General features: G+C 32.5%; 1 protein-coding gene across 5 annotated transcripts in view; it reads right to left on the minus strand.

Moving 5' to 3' along the window:
• The window catches only part of csmd3a (CUB and Sushi multiple domains 3a), a 598,216-nt gene that overhangs the window by 365,267 nt on the left and 215,720 nt on the right, over window positions 1-17,229 (minus strand). For all 5 annotated transcript variants that reach the window (XM_068214255.2, XM_068214256.2, XM_021467030.3 and 2 more), the window contains 3 exons: window positions 15,373-15,560; window positions 12,596-12,784; window positions 510-626 (listed from right to left, as the gene is read on the minus strand). In XM_068214255.2, the coding sequence (XP_068070356.1) occupies window positions 510-626; window positions 12,596-12,784; window positions 15,373-15,560 (494 nt within the window). The remainder of the gene's footprint in view (window positions 1-509; window positions 627-12,595; window positions 12,785-15,372; window positions 15,561-17,229) is intronic.

Below are 17,229 nucleotides of genomic sequence, written 5' to 3' on the forward strand. Positions count from 1 at the left end.
CCCGGGATGTATTTAGCGGTCTCCAGAAACATCCAGGACTACTTTTCCAGAATGAGCCTGGGTTGTCGAAATCAGAAGGTAAAATTGCAATGTGAGTGCAGGCCAAGGGGAAGAGAGGTAGGGGGACAATCACACCTGGGGATGGTTCAAGACAACCATGCCTAGTGTGAGTACACCCTAAATAACAACATTTATATTTAAAATTTAAAGTAAATGTTATCAGAACTTCATACAATAAAACAAATGCTAACATTTATCTCAAGCATACACCCAGTAAATCCAATCCGTCCGAAAGAAACTGAGAATTTCCAAGTGGTCTGTCAATTTTTTATGTGTGTGTTTGTGTTCAATACATAAAACTATAAAACATACACTCTTTTATGTGTTCACGGACACCTAACAAAATAAAGAAAGAATAAAAACCCAGAGCTTGGCCAGATAAGATATCAAACAAAAGCCAGTTCTCATCTTCTACAGACAGTGTATGAAGAAATCTCCCGGGCTCCTACCTTTGCCATGGCTGACCTCCAGAGTCCATGTGCAGTTTAATGAGTTGGGATAGAGCTCAGGGAAGCCGGGAGAGAGTATGATGCCCTCTGGGCCGCGCACATCGCCTCCGCACAGAGCTGCAGGAAGACACGTGTGGAATCTTAAAAAAAAAGATCTTAAACTTTACTGGAAGCACATATGCAACTTTTTATTTAGCATCACTTTCAGGAATTCTGTTGAGATAAGCAGTGATGAGCCTGGGGAATTCAAAGAGCACACTAACCTTCACCGGAAGTAAAAATACCACTGAAAGGTTAATGAGAGTAATGAGAAGTTCTTCTACTTTAAGCAGTTTTCCACCTGCCGTTTTCTCCAGAAAAGGTCACTTTACTATGCCTATAAAAGTTTTCTTAAGGGGAAAAAAAAGTGCTACTGCCCATGCAAATTCCTCTGCCGTGGTGCCAGGGTGTTATGGGTGATTGCATGGCCATTGCTATGCGGTTAAAAAGTTGTCTCTGCACTTTTTTCTTCAGTCTCTACACTAAAAAAAGTGCAAACTTAAAGTACTATCAATTTGCTACAGCTCCATTCAAGTTAAATTGTTTCAAAGCAGCTTTACAAAAGATGCAGATTATTATATTACAATCAAATTCCGCAAAGTTAAAGATATTAGTTACCATAACTTTATTATTTATGAATAACATTAACCAATTAACTACTAACAAATAGTTTTTAAATGTTATAGCTATTATCATATAAACATAGTTAACCTGCAGTTATATATAGGTGATGAACATGTTTATTGAAGTGTACCCGAATCTACCTGCCTTTAAGCCAAGTTCAATTGGGCCAGAGACTCTTTTGCTATGCCTGTTGGAAATGAAAGCCTGGTTGTCTTTGAACTTTCTAGATTTTAATGATAAAATAAAATAAAATAAAATAAAATAAAATAAAATAAAATAAAATAAAATAAAATTAAATTAAATTAAATTAAATTAAATTAAATTAAATTAAATTAAATTAAATTAAATTAAAAAAATAAATTTAATTTAATTTAATTTAATTTAATTTAATTTAATTTAATTTAATTTAATTTAATTTAATTTAATTTAATTTAATTTAATTTTAAAGACTAAAACAATTTTGGGTGTAAAAAATCTGGGTGTTATTCTGTATGACGACTTAGGCATTGACAAACAGATAAATGCAGTGGTTAAACTCTGCTTCTTTCAGCTTTGACTTTTAAAAACAGTCAATTCTATCTAGTAAAAAAAAATAAATAAAATAATACGTGCTTTTGTTACCACTTGATTGGACTATTGTATATCATTATGCTTTGGGATTATTCAGAAAACCTTATCCCGTTTACAATTAGTTCAAACTGCTGTTGCAAGGCTTTTAAATAGGTACTAAAACATAACCACAATACACTAGTTTAACACTCTTTGCACTGGTTGCCTGTGCTCTATAGGGTCACTTTTTAAATTCTTCTCTTCGTTTTTAAATTTCTAAATGGCCTGGCACCTTCTTATCTGTCAGACATGTTGATTAAGCATCAGCCTGGTAGGTCTCTTCGGTCATCCACTATGCATCCCTAAGTCGAGGCTGAAATGCAGAGGTGACCGTGCCTTCGCAGTAGCTGGTTCTTGGTTGTGGAATGCTCTGCCCTCTGTATTATGTCTGTTTCATCCTTGTCTGTTTTTAAATCTAGGATTGAAAACTTCCCTTTTTGATTTGGCCTTTTATCAATGAAAATTGTCTGTTTTAGCTATAATTTAATATTTTTAGGATTTTTCTTTGTTGTGATGTGTATTGTGCAGCCTATGGTCAACCCCTGGTTGTATTTATTAGTGCTATATAAACAAAACTGACATTGAAATTGGCATATTTGCTAACAGCTAAATAAAATAAGCGTTGTTCCACTTCATTTGGTGCATGACATTCTGACGACCTTTACAACGCAAACCTGTGCATTTTTTGGGGGGTAAGCTAACCCATAAATGAAAATTGTTTCATTAATTACTCACCCTCATGTTGTTTCAGTCCCCCAAGAGGTTCTTTCACCTTTGAAACATGAATTTAGATAATTTAGATGAAATCCAAGAGCACTCTGACCCTCTATAAACTGAATTGTCTCGAGACATTTACAGCCCAGAAAAGAAACCAAAAGCATTATGAAGTAGTTCAACTTTAATCATGAAGCTCCAAAAACTCCTTTGTGCATCTTTTATGTTTACATATATATATATATATATATATATATATATATATATATATATATATATATATATATATATATATATATATATATATATATATATATATATATATATATATATATATATATATATATATATATATATATATATATATATATATATATATATATGCCAGTTGCTGCTCGCATCAAATTCAAAGCTCTGATGTTTGCCTACAAAGTGACTTCTGGCCTTGCTCCTTCTTATCTGCTCTCACTTCTGCAGATCTATGTGCCCTCCAGAAACTTGCGTTCTGTGAATAAACGTCGCCTCGTGGTTCCATCCCAAAGAGGGAAGAAATCACTTTCGCTCACGCTCACGCTCAATCTGCCCAGTTGGTGGAATGAACTCCCTAACTGCATCAGAACAGCAGAGTCACTCGCTATTTTCATGAAACGACTAAAAACTCAACTATTTAGTCTTCACTTCACTTCCTAATCTGCAATTGCCTCTCTGAATATCACACTAACTGTACCCAAAAAAAAAAACAAAAAAAAAAAAAAACTAATACTACTAATACTTTCCTTCTTAGACTTTACAGACCTGAAACTTGCCTATAGCACTTATTCATTGTTGCTCTTAGTTGTGTAAATTGCTACCTTGTCCTGATTTGTAAGTCGCTTTGGATAAAAGCGTCTGCTAAATGACTAAATTTAAATGTAAATGTAAATGTATACATATACACTGTATATAATTATTTATTTATGACTTTGTCTATGTCTACAAGAGAGCTCTCAGATTTCAAAATATCTTTGTGTTCTGTAGATGATCAAATGACATGAGGGTGAGTAATAATATAATTGACATTTTTTTAACCTTTAACACAGTTTAAAACTAAGTTTCAAGTCAATAAGTTTGTTCAAATATATGCAAAGTTAAAAATGATGCTGGATTTTCTGAACATTGTTAATAATACTGAATCTTTGACATCCTGATGCACAAAAAGTAAATGCACAAACTGTATATCACTGAGATTGGCATTAGCAATGTAGTAAGATTGATTTCCATGTAAATGTCTGCAAAAGGCATATATAATAAAAAATAAACCCTTTAAGACTAAATACTGAATAGAATAAAAGTACAAAAGATTACAAAAATAAAAAAAAATAAAAAAATAAACCACATTTGATTGCATACTGATGTATTAACTTTTAGGGTTCAATTTATATAAAATGTGTGCACAGCAAATGAAAATAAATAGAAATAACTTTACATGTAAAACAATCACATTTTGTTTTGTAAGATAGTTCAGATTTTTGATCAAACAGCAAACTAAAACATTTTTGGATACATTAAAACATCATATCAAGCCAATTGTACACTCTAAAACATGCTGCGATGTTGTAATTCAACTTTGGGTCAAATATTGGTTATTAAAATGTAATTGAAATAATTTATCCAATGTTGGGTTTGTCCATATTTGACCCAGTGTTGAGCTATGACAACCCAGCATTTTTTAAAGTGTAGTCTTTAACTACAGTTTTCCAATATTATATAGTCTAAACCAAACAAAACCACCTGCTAACATTTGCTAAGCCATGCTGAAGTGACATTGTAGGTGGACAAAATGTATAATAGTTAAATAAATAAACAAACAAACAAACAAACAAACAAATAAATAAATAAATAAATAAATAAATAAATAAATAAATAAATAAATAAATAAATAAATAGATTAATTAATTAATCGATAAATAAATAATAAATAAATAAAACAAAAAAAAAAAAACAAATACATTGAATTCACTTTTAGTGTGTGCTATCAGAGAACCTGAAAATAAAGGCTCATCTCTAATTGTGTTTCTTCAGAACACAATCTGTCTATTGAAGAGGGACTCAGAGTGCTTCAAGAAACCTTATTATAGGGGTTTCTACTAAACCGAAGGCTGAATTGGCTGGTGGCATTATCTTGAAAGGGCTTAAACTATTGATTTGGACACATATAGATCTTGGGTAACAGTCAAGCTAAGTACAAAAAAAACATTCTAGTACTACTTTAGGACTTAACCGAGGAGACTAAAACAGGCAATATCATGAAACAGAATACCCAATTATTTTTCAAGCAGACAAAATGTTCAAATGTTTGAACTGCAGTAAATACTCTTGAGGCAGGAAAATGATATGTAAAAAATAATAATAATAATAATAACCAATGCCATTACCACACACTTAGTATGCACATAAGGCATTGCTAATGATAAAAGAACAGAATTTTCAGAGCTAGTAAGGTAGTATTGGAAAGTCTATACACTGCTATTTTATAAAACTAAAGGGAAAAACTTCTTTCTGTTGACACAGAATTGAACCAGATTTTGGTAAAAACCCAAACAATACAAACATAAAAATAAACAAACAAATCAGAAAAATGAGTTATGTGTAATCACAAAGAAGTGACACAAGGAGAAAGCACTGAACTACTAAAAAGTTAGTCTTCATCCATGTCATCTTTGTATCAGCTCTCCTTAGAAACATTCTCCTCTTCGCTTCAAACAATCTCTCAAAACTCACTTTAGCAGATTAAAACCTTTGACGATCCATTTTCTTTGTTTTCTATTTGAAAACCAGCCGCTCTGCCAATTAGCTTGAACTGTTAGCAGCCGTGCAGCAGGGGGCATGTGCTTCAGGTCACATAATGATTGACAGGTCACTGAGCCAGTGACAGCAAAAAGAGTGCAATAACACCCCAATCAACCATTAGAAGTTCATTTGTCAAATTAATCATGCAGCCATTGGCTAAACTCTCCGTCAGTCAAAGCAACAGGAAGTAGGAAGTAACTTCTGTGACTGATTAATAGCAATGACCAAAGCTGCGTCTCAAATGGCACACTATACACTCATGCACTATGCACTTATGCACCTACATACATACAGTATAGTATGTATGTAGTGTCGTCCCAAATGGAGCACTAATGTTTTTTTAATAAGCTGAAATTCAAACCGTTTCTCTGATGACGTTTGACGGTCGCCAAATCAGTGAAATAAATGACCAAACTATCCAATAATATCTGCCCTGAGTATAACCGCATTCACCATCGGGAGGCGCTATAATCACTCTTGTAGGAGATTTTTGCTTTCACCATCCAAAATAATTAAAGTGCACTTAATATTTTTAGACTTTTCAGTGTGAACACACTACTTACACTATTTATACTACAAAATAGCGTAGAATACTGCATAAGTTTGCGATTTGGGACGCAGCTCGAGAGACAGCATGTGCAGGATGTCAAAACACTCAACTGCTTTGTTTAGATTTTAGTAGCTATAACTTTGACTTTTTATGTTTTATGTTTTTTTTTTATGGTCTCATTTTATCATTTCAAGCTGTGACATCGACTTGCATTTAACTACAAAGACGCCATTTTCGCATGTAAGTAACATGGTAAAGCAATGGTAACAACATGTTTCCGGCAAAAAACGGTGACAAATTAATAACCGTCCACAATTTAATACTATTGTGTCGGTGGAATAAATGTGTTCAATGGGATGTTTTTCTGTGGACTCTTACCTTTCAAAATAAACCGTGACGTACAGCAATAAATGCATGTGTGTCGTTATTACGATGATATATAAGTGTTTTCTGTACATCTTACACAAATTTAGCAAATACATTCTTTATAAGCTTCCCATTGAAAAACATCTAGCTGCAATGGTTGCTTTAAACTGATGCAAAGTTCAAGTTTACTCATGCTGTTTTTGATGTGATATATTCATAAACATTGATATGTGGAAAAACAGTGCCCCAGTGCGCTCAAGTCATGTTGCTGGCTAAGAGGTACTTCATATAAAAGGTTTTATTGGTGATGGCAGCTTTAAGGCGCCTCTCATTTGGAGAACGAAGTCACATGCATTGCTCAAGTGTGAGTTTTTCCACAGACTTCAACAGTGTGTATAAATCTTGATGGTTCTGTGGTTCTACTCTATCAAGTCTGATCTTTATTCTTTGTTTTCTATTGGATTCAGGTCAGGTGATTGGCTGGGCCATTCTACAGCTTGATTTTCTTTCTCTAATAGTATTTGAGAGTTTCCCTGAATGTGTTTGGGATCAGTGTCAGAAACGTCCACCCTGGTTTAATCTTCATCATCCTGATATTGTACGTGTTAGACAGTAGCAGCTAATATTCCTTTGAACTGGCGAAGGACAGAAGGGTAATGAAGAACTACTAAGAGATTTCAGCTGCTGTCTGGGCTTTCATTGCCTTTCTACATCTCCCTTTCTTCATGTGTTCAAAACATCATTTCATTTTATTATGCATAAACATGTAAACTAATTTGATTTGCTTTCTTTGAAAATATAAATTGGTTGTTACCAAGATCTGGGGAACATTTCAAATCAACGGCACGGAAATAAAAAGTTCTGAGAAAAACTAAGACATGTTCAATACTTTTTCTTTACCCGCTGTTTATGAGCTTTATTTTAACAAAGATAATAAATTGAAAAATGTAAAAATGGTGTTAATGACAGCCTCTGTGTTTGTAGTGTTGAAATGCCACCATGATTTGGCCACCGCACCATAGATGCAGTCATAACCAGTACTTCTTAAGATGCCTACACTAAGGCCTGAACTTCAGGATTCAAGCACTGACAGCAGATTTCCTCAGAGACTTCACCTTTAATGATAATGAATGTCAGCGTCACTCCCCGCGAGACGATAAAAAGAGTCTAGCGCCTCGGGCTCAACATCTGCCTAAATCACTTTCTTTCTTCCCTCCGGCACTGTGAAGTACCCAAAATATTTCCTCCATATTCAGTTCATTCCGTATGACATGAAGTCATTAAAATTGAATACACCAAATGGGCCAGACCTGCCAATGAGTGCTCTCTTGGAAAATTTTAACCGAAGGTTAAAGTCAACAAAATCGACTTTTACTTTACTCCAGATAACGAGACGGTCATCTTCAGTCGAAGTACAACTCCAGTAGTCAAGCTTTCCTCATCCAATCAATTCCTGGTGGATAAAAACTGTTGCTTGGAGTTTCTACAGACTGAATACAGCTGTGGTGTAAAGTTTTTTACTTGATCTCGCATGGAAACGTAACTATGTTATGTTTTGACAGTTTAGTGGTTAATTCATACAAATTTGTACGAGTTAAGATGTTCGAAAACGTTCGATTTTAAAAATGAGGTATGGTTCCCAACCCGCCACTAAACCCAATCATCATTGGGGGATGAACAAATCATATGAAATTTTACAAATGAGATCGTACTAATTTATACAAATTAGCCACTAAATCAAAAAGTTATGGATTGCTGTGAGATTGTGTTACTAAATTTACTTGATCCAATCATTTCCTGATGAATAAAATCAAGTCATGTTCAATTTTTTATTTGACTCAGATCAAACCGCACAAGTAATATTCAATTAAATTTAATTAAAGCTTATTTGTGTATTGCTTTTCACAATAATTATTGTTCCAAAGCAGCTTTACAAAGGGTGCACATTATTGTATTACAATCAAAATCAGAAAAGTTGCAATAACTTTATTAGTTGCTAATTACCTTAAATCATAACTAATGGTGTTTAACAATTAAATTTAACAGATAAATATGCATATATTTATATTATATTATAACAGTTATTATATAAGCATAGTGACATGCAGTTATATTGTATATGAGTAATTTCTATGTGTCAAAATGAGCATTGAATGCCAGTTGCATACTTAAAAAAGTCGCCACAAAAAGCCCTAACTATGGGTCATCAATTGGAGTGTTTACAAATCAATATCTTCCAGGACATTTCTTTGGATTTCTAATTAATATTTAAACAATTACATTAAGTAATACAGTAGAATATCTGACAAGGGGAGAAAAAAAACAAACAAACAATGTAAACTAAATCGAGAACAATTTTATTTTATTTTATTTTATTTATTATTTAAACAAAACAAGACAAAAAAAGGATGAATAGAGGATGAATAAATTTGATAGTCTATATATATATATATATATATATATATATATATATATATATATATATATATATATATATATATATATATATATATATATATATATATATATATATATATTAATTATCATCTGTATATTTTACATAAAGTTTATATATAAATAGAAAAGGCAAGACTTTGAAAAACTAAAAACAGTCACTGTTGAACATATGTAATTACATTTAGCGCTAAATCAAAAAGTTATTTTATTTTATTTTTACGTATATGTATCAATATTTTTCTTACTGAGACTCTTGTCAGCTCTCACAATACCACATATGCACATATGCTTCCCCAAAAAAACTCACAGAACTTAAAAAAAAAAAAAATAGAATATCTAGTAACACTTAAAGCATTTATAAATAATGCACAAGGATGTATCATTAACAATTAACGATTTCATTAATTCTTATAGCCAGTAATATCTCCTAACGATATTAAAAATAACTACAGCCCTATTTTTAATAGCATACATATTTTATGTTCTGAATGGGCTTCTTTAACTACATGTTGTTATATAAAAAACAACCTGCAATTACACGTAATTAAGTTGTGAATTTTATTGCAAACTGACGTTTCCTGCTGTCAGAGAAATTATGTTTGAGATGAGATGTCAGTTTGCAGTCGAAATTAAATGTGATGAGAATTATTATACCTGCATATACAGTTGAAGTCTGAATTATTAGCTCTCTTGCATTATTAGACCCCTGTACAGTTTTCCCCCAATTTCTGTTTAAAGGAGAGAAGATTTTTTTCAACACATTCCTAAACATAATAGTTTTAATAACTCATTTCTAATCATTATTTTACCTTTGCCATTTTGACAGCACAAAATGGTATCTTCTCTGATACCACTCTGGTTCTACCAGAGAAGATAGAGTCTCCAAGTATAGGTTAAACCGCTCTAAGAAGTCCTTTGTACCTAATGGGTTTACTTAATAAGCGTCTTTTTAAATAAGCATTATAAATTTTGTGATTATTGTATTTTGTATTGTTTTTTATTGCTTGTTTTAGTGAATGTCTGCAGCAATATGGCGATGCCCATAACAGATCTCCTGTCAAGGACAATAAAGTTTTACTACTACTACTACTACATAATATTTGACTAGACATTTCTCAAGATACTAGTATTCAGGGCCGGAGTGGGATTTTTTTTCAGCCCTGGAGTTTCAAGCCTTAGACCGGCCCGCCTCAGTTCACCACTGACTATATTAAAATAAGGTAATTACCAATTCAGTTTCTAATTACACTATCACGTCTTTTTTTGAGAAAGCAGCTGTTTTAGAACTTCAAATATTCAACAACCCTTACAGTATTATATGTCTTAACAATAAAAATGAAAAAAAAAAAAAAAAAAAAAAAATATATATATATATATATATATATATATATATATATATATATATATATATATATATATATATATATATATATATATATATATATATATATATATATATATATATATATATTGCTCAGAAAAGGACCGATCCCGGGTTGACGGCGTCATAACCTAATGTAGACCGATCCCGGGTTGACGGCGTCATAACCTAACGTGCTAACCACTGTACCACAACAGCTGTAATTTAACTGGTGACTTTTCTAGTTATATCATCATTAACCTGCAGGCTGCATCTTGCTCATGAGGCTACGAGAAAATAGATAAAAAGAGCAGAGCTACGGTAAAATAATAAATAAGAAGGCTGTGGTCAAGTAAATAAATAAATAATTTTTTAAAAAGTGTGACTGCTGAGAGCAACCGATTCTGGAGCTAGGGACACCTAGAAAACAGACCGGCCCACCAGGAATTCTCCCGCTCCTCCCGATTAGCCAATCCGGGCCTGCTAGTATTCAGCTTAAAGTGACATTTAAAGGCTTAACTAGATTAATTAGGTTAACTAGGCGGGTTAGGGTAGAATCATTGAATAACAGTAATTTTTTTTCTGTAGAAAAAATGTAAGCCTGTAAAGCCCACTGTTGCAGAATTACAACACTTTTAGCAATTCTTTTTATAATTAATGGGTCACATTGTTCGCCCTCATAATGCTATTGGATAGAAAAAGCGTTTATAGGTCTGGTCATCCTGCCATGAACTTACTCTACAGTACCTGCAATATTTGCACTGGGCTGATCTCCTTTATTTTACACATCTGAATTTGACAAGATTTAAGTAAGTAAAATTTGCTAGAATATGCATCATATGTGATAGTCATATATTTAATTAAACTTTTCCAAACTTTGTCAGTTTCATAATAATATTACTAGTATTGACCTTACAATGGTTTTTAAAGAGCCCATATTATGGGTTTTTGAAAATTCCCCTCCATGTAGTGTGTAACACAGCTCTAAGTGAAGTGAAGTATCCAGCTAAGGCTTAAATCTGTAAGAGTACAGTGTTTAAAACCATTGATTCATTTAAAAAAGAGTCGACTCATAGTGCTTCAAACGAGTCGCCTTGATACCGAGTCATTAGGTGTTTCGCCATGACGTACGAACGAAACCAAGTTATTCACGTGCACGCGCAAACCCGGGAGATTTCAAACCTGAGGCCCCGCCCTCTAACACAGAAACCCAGACACACACACACACACACCCACAAACACCCACACACAAACATGCCGGTCGATTGAAGTCACACTGCAGATGGATATTATATCGAGTCTCTACCCAAAGATGAAACCTCAGCATTATAACCAAGCAGTTGGAAACTACTGGAAACTTCTGGAAGCTACATGCTACAAAGAATACTTCATCTGCGTTTGTTAAAGGAAGGATCAGTAAAGAGTAACTTACTGATAGACGTCAGGATGGGTTTCTTCCTCCATTTCTCAAGTGTAAGTACGTGTGATTAAAGTTGTTGCCTCGTTGACTCTAGCTTGCAAATGTATTTAGTTGTGATTTGTTACTTGTAACCGAGTGTACTGTATCAGGTTAACTGGCTATATTCTCTTATCGCGTGCAAAGTCACGTTAAAAACACGATGCGTGCTGCTTTGTTTACGGAGCTCCGTGGACGAGGGTAGTGTGTGCGTGTGTGCGCTGTCGTCTGAAGGTGTGTGTATGTTTTTGTGTGTGTGTGCGTGTGCGCAAGGACGAGGGCAATATGTGTGTTTGTGTGTGTGTGTGTGTGTGTGTGAAAAGAGCAGAGTGAGACAAGCTAGGAGATCTCCTCGACAGTTTTTGGAGTTTTTGCTCAATAAAATAGTTAATCGTCTGTATTTTCAAGTCCATCGACTGTATTTACATTGACCCACTGGCAGCTAAAATCCACACCTACACTATCAAGCGTGTATGAACTGTGATTACTTTTATATTGCTGATTAGCTGTTGGACATTTCACTCTCTGACTGAAGGCAGTCGACCAATCGCAACAGACTGTCATTCGTCCAATCTGCGCAGATTAGCTTCGCGCTAAGGAGGGGTTTGGGAACAAATGAATCACTGGACGATTCATACGGGAGTCGCTGGGATAATTAGGTAAAAATAAATGCAGATTATAAGACCATGAAAGTGTTTTTTGACCTTGCATGCATATTAGACTGTTGTTGGAGACCCTTACAACCAAGATATGACCCTATTTCATGTATAATATGGGCTCTTTAAAAATTTTTAAATATATTTTTATTCTAGCCAAAATAAAACAAATAAGACTTTCTCCAGAAGAAAACACATTATAGGAAATACTGTGAAAATTTCCTTGCTCTGTTAAACATCATTTTGGAAATATTTGAAAAATTCACAGGAGCTTCAATAATTTTGACTGCAACTGTGCAGCCAGGCTTTAATTAAAATGTTGCTGAATATTCTTTGGAATTGCTTTAAAGGTAGAAATCAAAGAAGTGTTTTAATGAAGAGAGTTAATTGGTGTAATGGAGAAGTGTAATTGTGATGACAGCTCACCGTCACATGTAGGCAGAGGGTGGCTCCACCAGTGGTTCTTTTCACAGACCAACTGCTCCTCGTGGCTCAGTCTGTATCCGGGCTCACAGCCAAACCACACCACAGAACCGATGGCCAAGTCCTGCCCGTAACGGACCCCATTTACTGGCACGCCAGGGTCCAAACATGAGTGAGTGTCCAGAGTGACACCTGAAACAGAGCGGATGATAAATCAACTAGAGAAGTGGAGAAAAAAAAAAACTAAGTAAACATTTTAAATGATTACTTATATTATATTATATTATATTATATTATATTATATTATATTATATTATATTATATTATATTATATTATATTATATTATATTATATTATATTATATTATATTATTTTATGTTATTTTATTTTATATTATATCATATTATATTATATTATAATATATTATATTATATTATATTATTTTATATTATATTATATTATATTATATTTTATTATTTTATATTATTATGTTATGTTATGTTATGTTATATCACATTATATTATATTATATTATATTATATTATATTATATTATATTATATTATATTATTATGTTATGTTATATCATATCATATCATATCGTATTATATTATATTATATTATATTATATTATATTATATTATATTATATTATATTATATTATATTATATTATATTATATTATATTATATTATATTATATTATATTATATTATATTATATATATCGGCTGCCCAAGTATATTTAGTGAGCATCCTTTATTTATTATTTATTAATCCTTAATTTTTTTTTTTTTTTTATCTGTCCAATAACCAAACATCAGTGATCAGTGGTAAATCGTTTACCCATTTTGTTTTGTGCCTGTGAGATCACTCCCACAGACAAACTCACATGCTCTGTAAACCCACAGAGGTGCACCTTTTTGGGACTTAAAAACTTTGCCTAGGTTCTAAACCTCATAAAATGTCTGCGATATAACTTTTGCCTTCGCTTTCTAATGCGTTTCGTAAGCGTTTTTGCATTACCTTTTTACTTGCTTTTATTTTACTTTACTTCTACTTTCGCTTGGCTTCGCAACTGACTGCACGCACACAGTCACGAGAGCAAGAGAAATATTAGTATTTTTTTTTTATCTAAACGGCTCAGAAAAATGTTACTTGATACTCGGAGAGGACAAAATGACTGTTCTAAACGGGCTGCAAAATGTATGTACACCATTAGTGATGTTTAATCAACTCATTTGCCCTATTTATATAATAAACAGGTTTTAATCTTGTATTTATAATAATTTTGAGAGATATTGTCTGTTTTTATTCCATTTATTTCTCATTTTCTGATCATTTTATTAATTTAATGATGCTAAAGTATTACAAAGGCTATTTTTTAGACCTAAAATGTGCTGGCATTCAGGTTTGTTTTGAACTTGAGAGAGAAAAAAGCAGATTTGACCCGTCAGTGGGTGCACATGGCTCCTGCATAGCATAAAAGTAAGAGAAATTGTGGATGTTTTTTTTTTTTTTTTACTTTAACCCATTGAAAAGAAACAGTGTAACGGTGTATAATAAACTAAATTATTGTAAAAAATTCAATTGTGTTTTGTTTTTCGCATACAGTTAAATATTTATAAAATTTGGGTAAATGTTGTGTTTCAATTTGGCTACCACCAAATTTCAAACCTGTGGGAAGCACAGTCTATTCTATTCTATTCTATTCTATTCTATTCTATTCTATTCTATTCTATTCTATTCTATTCTATTGATAATCACATTTAGCACTGATAAAATGTTTATTCATTTAATTTTAATTTAAAAAAATAATTTGATCATGCTAATTATTCATATATTTTTATATTTGATTACATTTTTTATGTGATACATTATACGTATTACATTTTATTTTATTTCATATTTTTATATTCAACAATTTAGTGTACTGTACTGTAGAACCAACATCATTTCATTTTATTGCATAGACAAATATATGAATTATTACTTTGCATGTTAAAGGTACTTCTATACACTGCAGTATCAAAATATTTGATCTTATTTTACTTAATTGCTTTAATAATGACTTTATTACTAAATTAAAATGTTTATCCATTTGTTTTGCTTTGTTTTAGTTTTATGCATAAATTGCATTTATATTATATTATATAATTTAATATAATATAATATAATATAATATAATGTAATATTATATTTTATTATATTATATTATATTATATTATATTATATTATATTATATTATATTATATTATATTATATTATATTATATTATATTATATTATACATCAATTGTTTTTCCAGCATCAAGCTCAAAATTAATAATAATAATAATAATAATAATAATAATAATAATAATAATAATAATAAGAAGAAGAAGAAGAAGAAGAAGAAGAAGAAGAAGAAGAATATGTATACATTATTTTTAAGTAAGTATTTTTTAAGTATATTATTAACTTTTTATATATGTCATTTTTATATGCCATTTAGTTATTTACCAGATTTGCCTTTATTTGTATGCAGCTATTCTGAAAAGATTTGGAATATGAATGCAGTTTTATTTTTTACTATAAAGCCAATAAAGCACACCAAATCGAAAAAATAGGGGAGAGGCGAAGAGAAACAGACAACAAAAGCCGGAAATGGAGAGCGTGAGACAGAATGCTACAAAGAGAAATCCTCAAGCTGTTTGCTTGTGTGTGGAGAGACAGATACGATTCAGAATGAAATATCACTTCTCAGGCAAAAAGGCACACGGGTCTATAAAGACGGCTGACTCACTTTCATAAAAGAGCTTAAAGCCACTGTTAGAGCGACTGTTATCGGTGGTGAAGAGAAGATACAGGAAGTTGCTGCTGCTGAACAGGAACTGAGGGACTTGGGTGCCATTTAGAGAGGCGATTAGGGGCGAGAGGAGATTAGGCCCATCGTGCACCTCTAGAAAGTCATAATTGAGTTCTGTCTGGAACCTGCCGGAGAGAAAAAAAAAACAGATCAAAGAAAGAAGATAATAAAAATTACTACACCGAATGTTTCTATGCACACACATACACAAACAGAGCTCATTACCCATGACTGGCCAACTGTTTCTCATTGAGCACTACTCCTAATGAGAAGTCACAGTGTTCACACTGCTGTTTACTGATGCCATCAAACCGCTCTGTGATGTGTGAATGAACACAGATCTGCAGTGCTGAGACGGGCTTTAATGAAATAGTTGAGCTAATAAGGAAAATACTCTCATTTATATGCCCTTGTGTTGATTTAGATTGGTATGTCTTCAGCAGAAATGAAACAAAAACAAATAACAACACTATGCTTTCATACATAGTTTTTGGGCTCTATTTTGACGGTCCATGCGCAGAGCGCAAAACGCAGGGCGCAAACGCTTTTAGGGCGTGTCAGAACGCATTTTTGCTAATTTAAGGACGGGAAAATCCGCTTTGCGCCATGGTGCATAGTCTAAAAGGGTTGAATTTATTTTCTTAATGAGTTATAGGTGTGTTTTGAGAATAAACCAATTAGAGTCTCATCTCCCATTCCCTTTAAGAGCCAGCTGCGTCACGCCATAAGCGCATTCGCTATTTACAGGACGTAAAGTAAGTCTAAGTGGAAAAACTGAGCATTTCACTAGCAAACAGTTAACAGTTTTTTTAACAGAAAACTGTTAAACAGAGCATCTACTGCGTGAGAATGAGAGATAAAGGATTACTTTCACTTTCGCTCTTGATAGGGAAACCTTTACGCACAGACATCAATTAGTCTATAAATAATTAATTGCGTTTGTTAAGCACAAATATTCGTTTCAAAACTATTTCTAAATTCAGTTCTAATTTCCAGCAAACGAATAAATGAATAATATTAACAAAGTGTCCTCAAAAACCTGAGTTATATCCAAATACACATGCTGTGCCCCATATGGTCTAAAACCTGACAGGTGGGAAAATCAAAACTTGTTTTTAATAAAACAAATATAAATATGGATATAATAAATAATACTGCTAATAATAATATCATTATACAAAAGCAAATTGTTATGAATGAACTGAAAAAGCCTCCCGAGATGAAGAAGGCATAAAAGCAGTGATTTTTCATATTTATGTAGGCTAGAAAATAGTATTTTTTGTAATATTTTAATCCTTTATATTTATATCCTATATCTATTCTTATTATATACTATATATATCCTTAATATTTAAATTTTTTTATATGTAAAGATATTTGCCTATTGCTCTCTTGTGCGTATTAAGCAGTGTGTAAGCGAGGCGCAATTCTGCGCCGGAGTTTAGACCAGGTTTGTTTTGGTCTAATGAAAAATCTATTTTAGTTTCTCAAAATAGCAACGCGCCAGCAGTCCGCCTCAGAACGCCTTCCTTTTTAGACCAGAAAGCCTATGGACGCACATATAAGCACTAATGCATTTGCTATTTAAACAGCGTAGCGCAACGCCATCAATTGTTAACGCCTTGCGCCACACTGCGCAGGGTGTATGATAGGGCCCATTATCTTGTTTCTAGTCATAATATCTAAAAAATCAAGAAGCTTTTTTTATGCTAACATTGTTTTTAGAAATAATTATTTTAAACGGTTTTCCTTAAAACAAGCAAAACATACCTATTGATTAACTTACCTATTGAT

This window comes from Danio rerio, chromosome 16 (assembly GCF_049306965.1).
Source record: "Danio rerio strain Tuebingen ecotype United States chromosome 16, GRCz12tu, whole genome shotgun sequence".
NCBI lineage: Eukaryota > Metazoa > Chordata > Actinopteri > Cypriniformes > Danionidae > Danio > Danio rerio.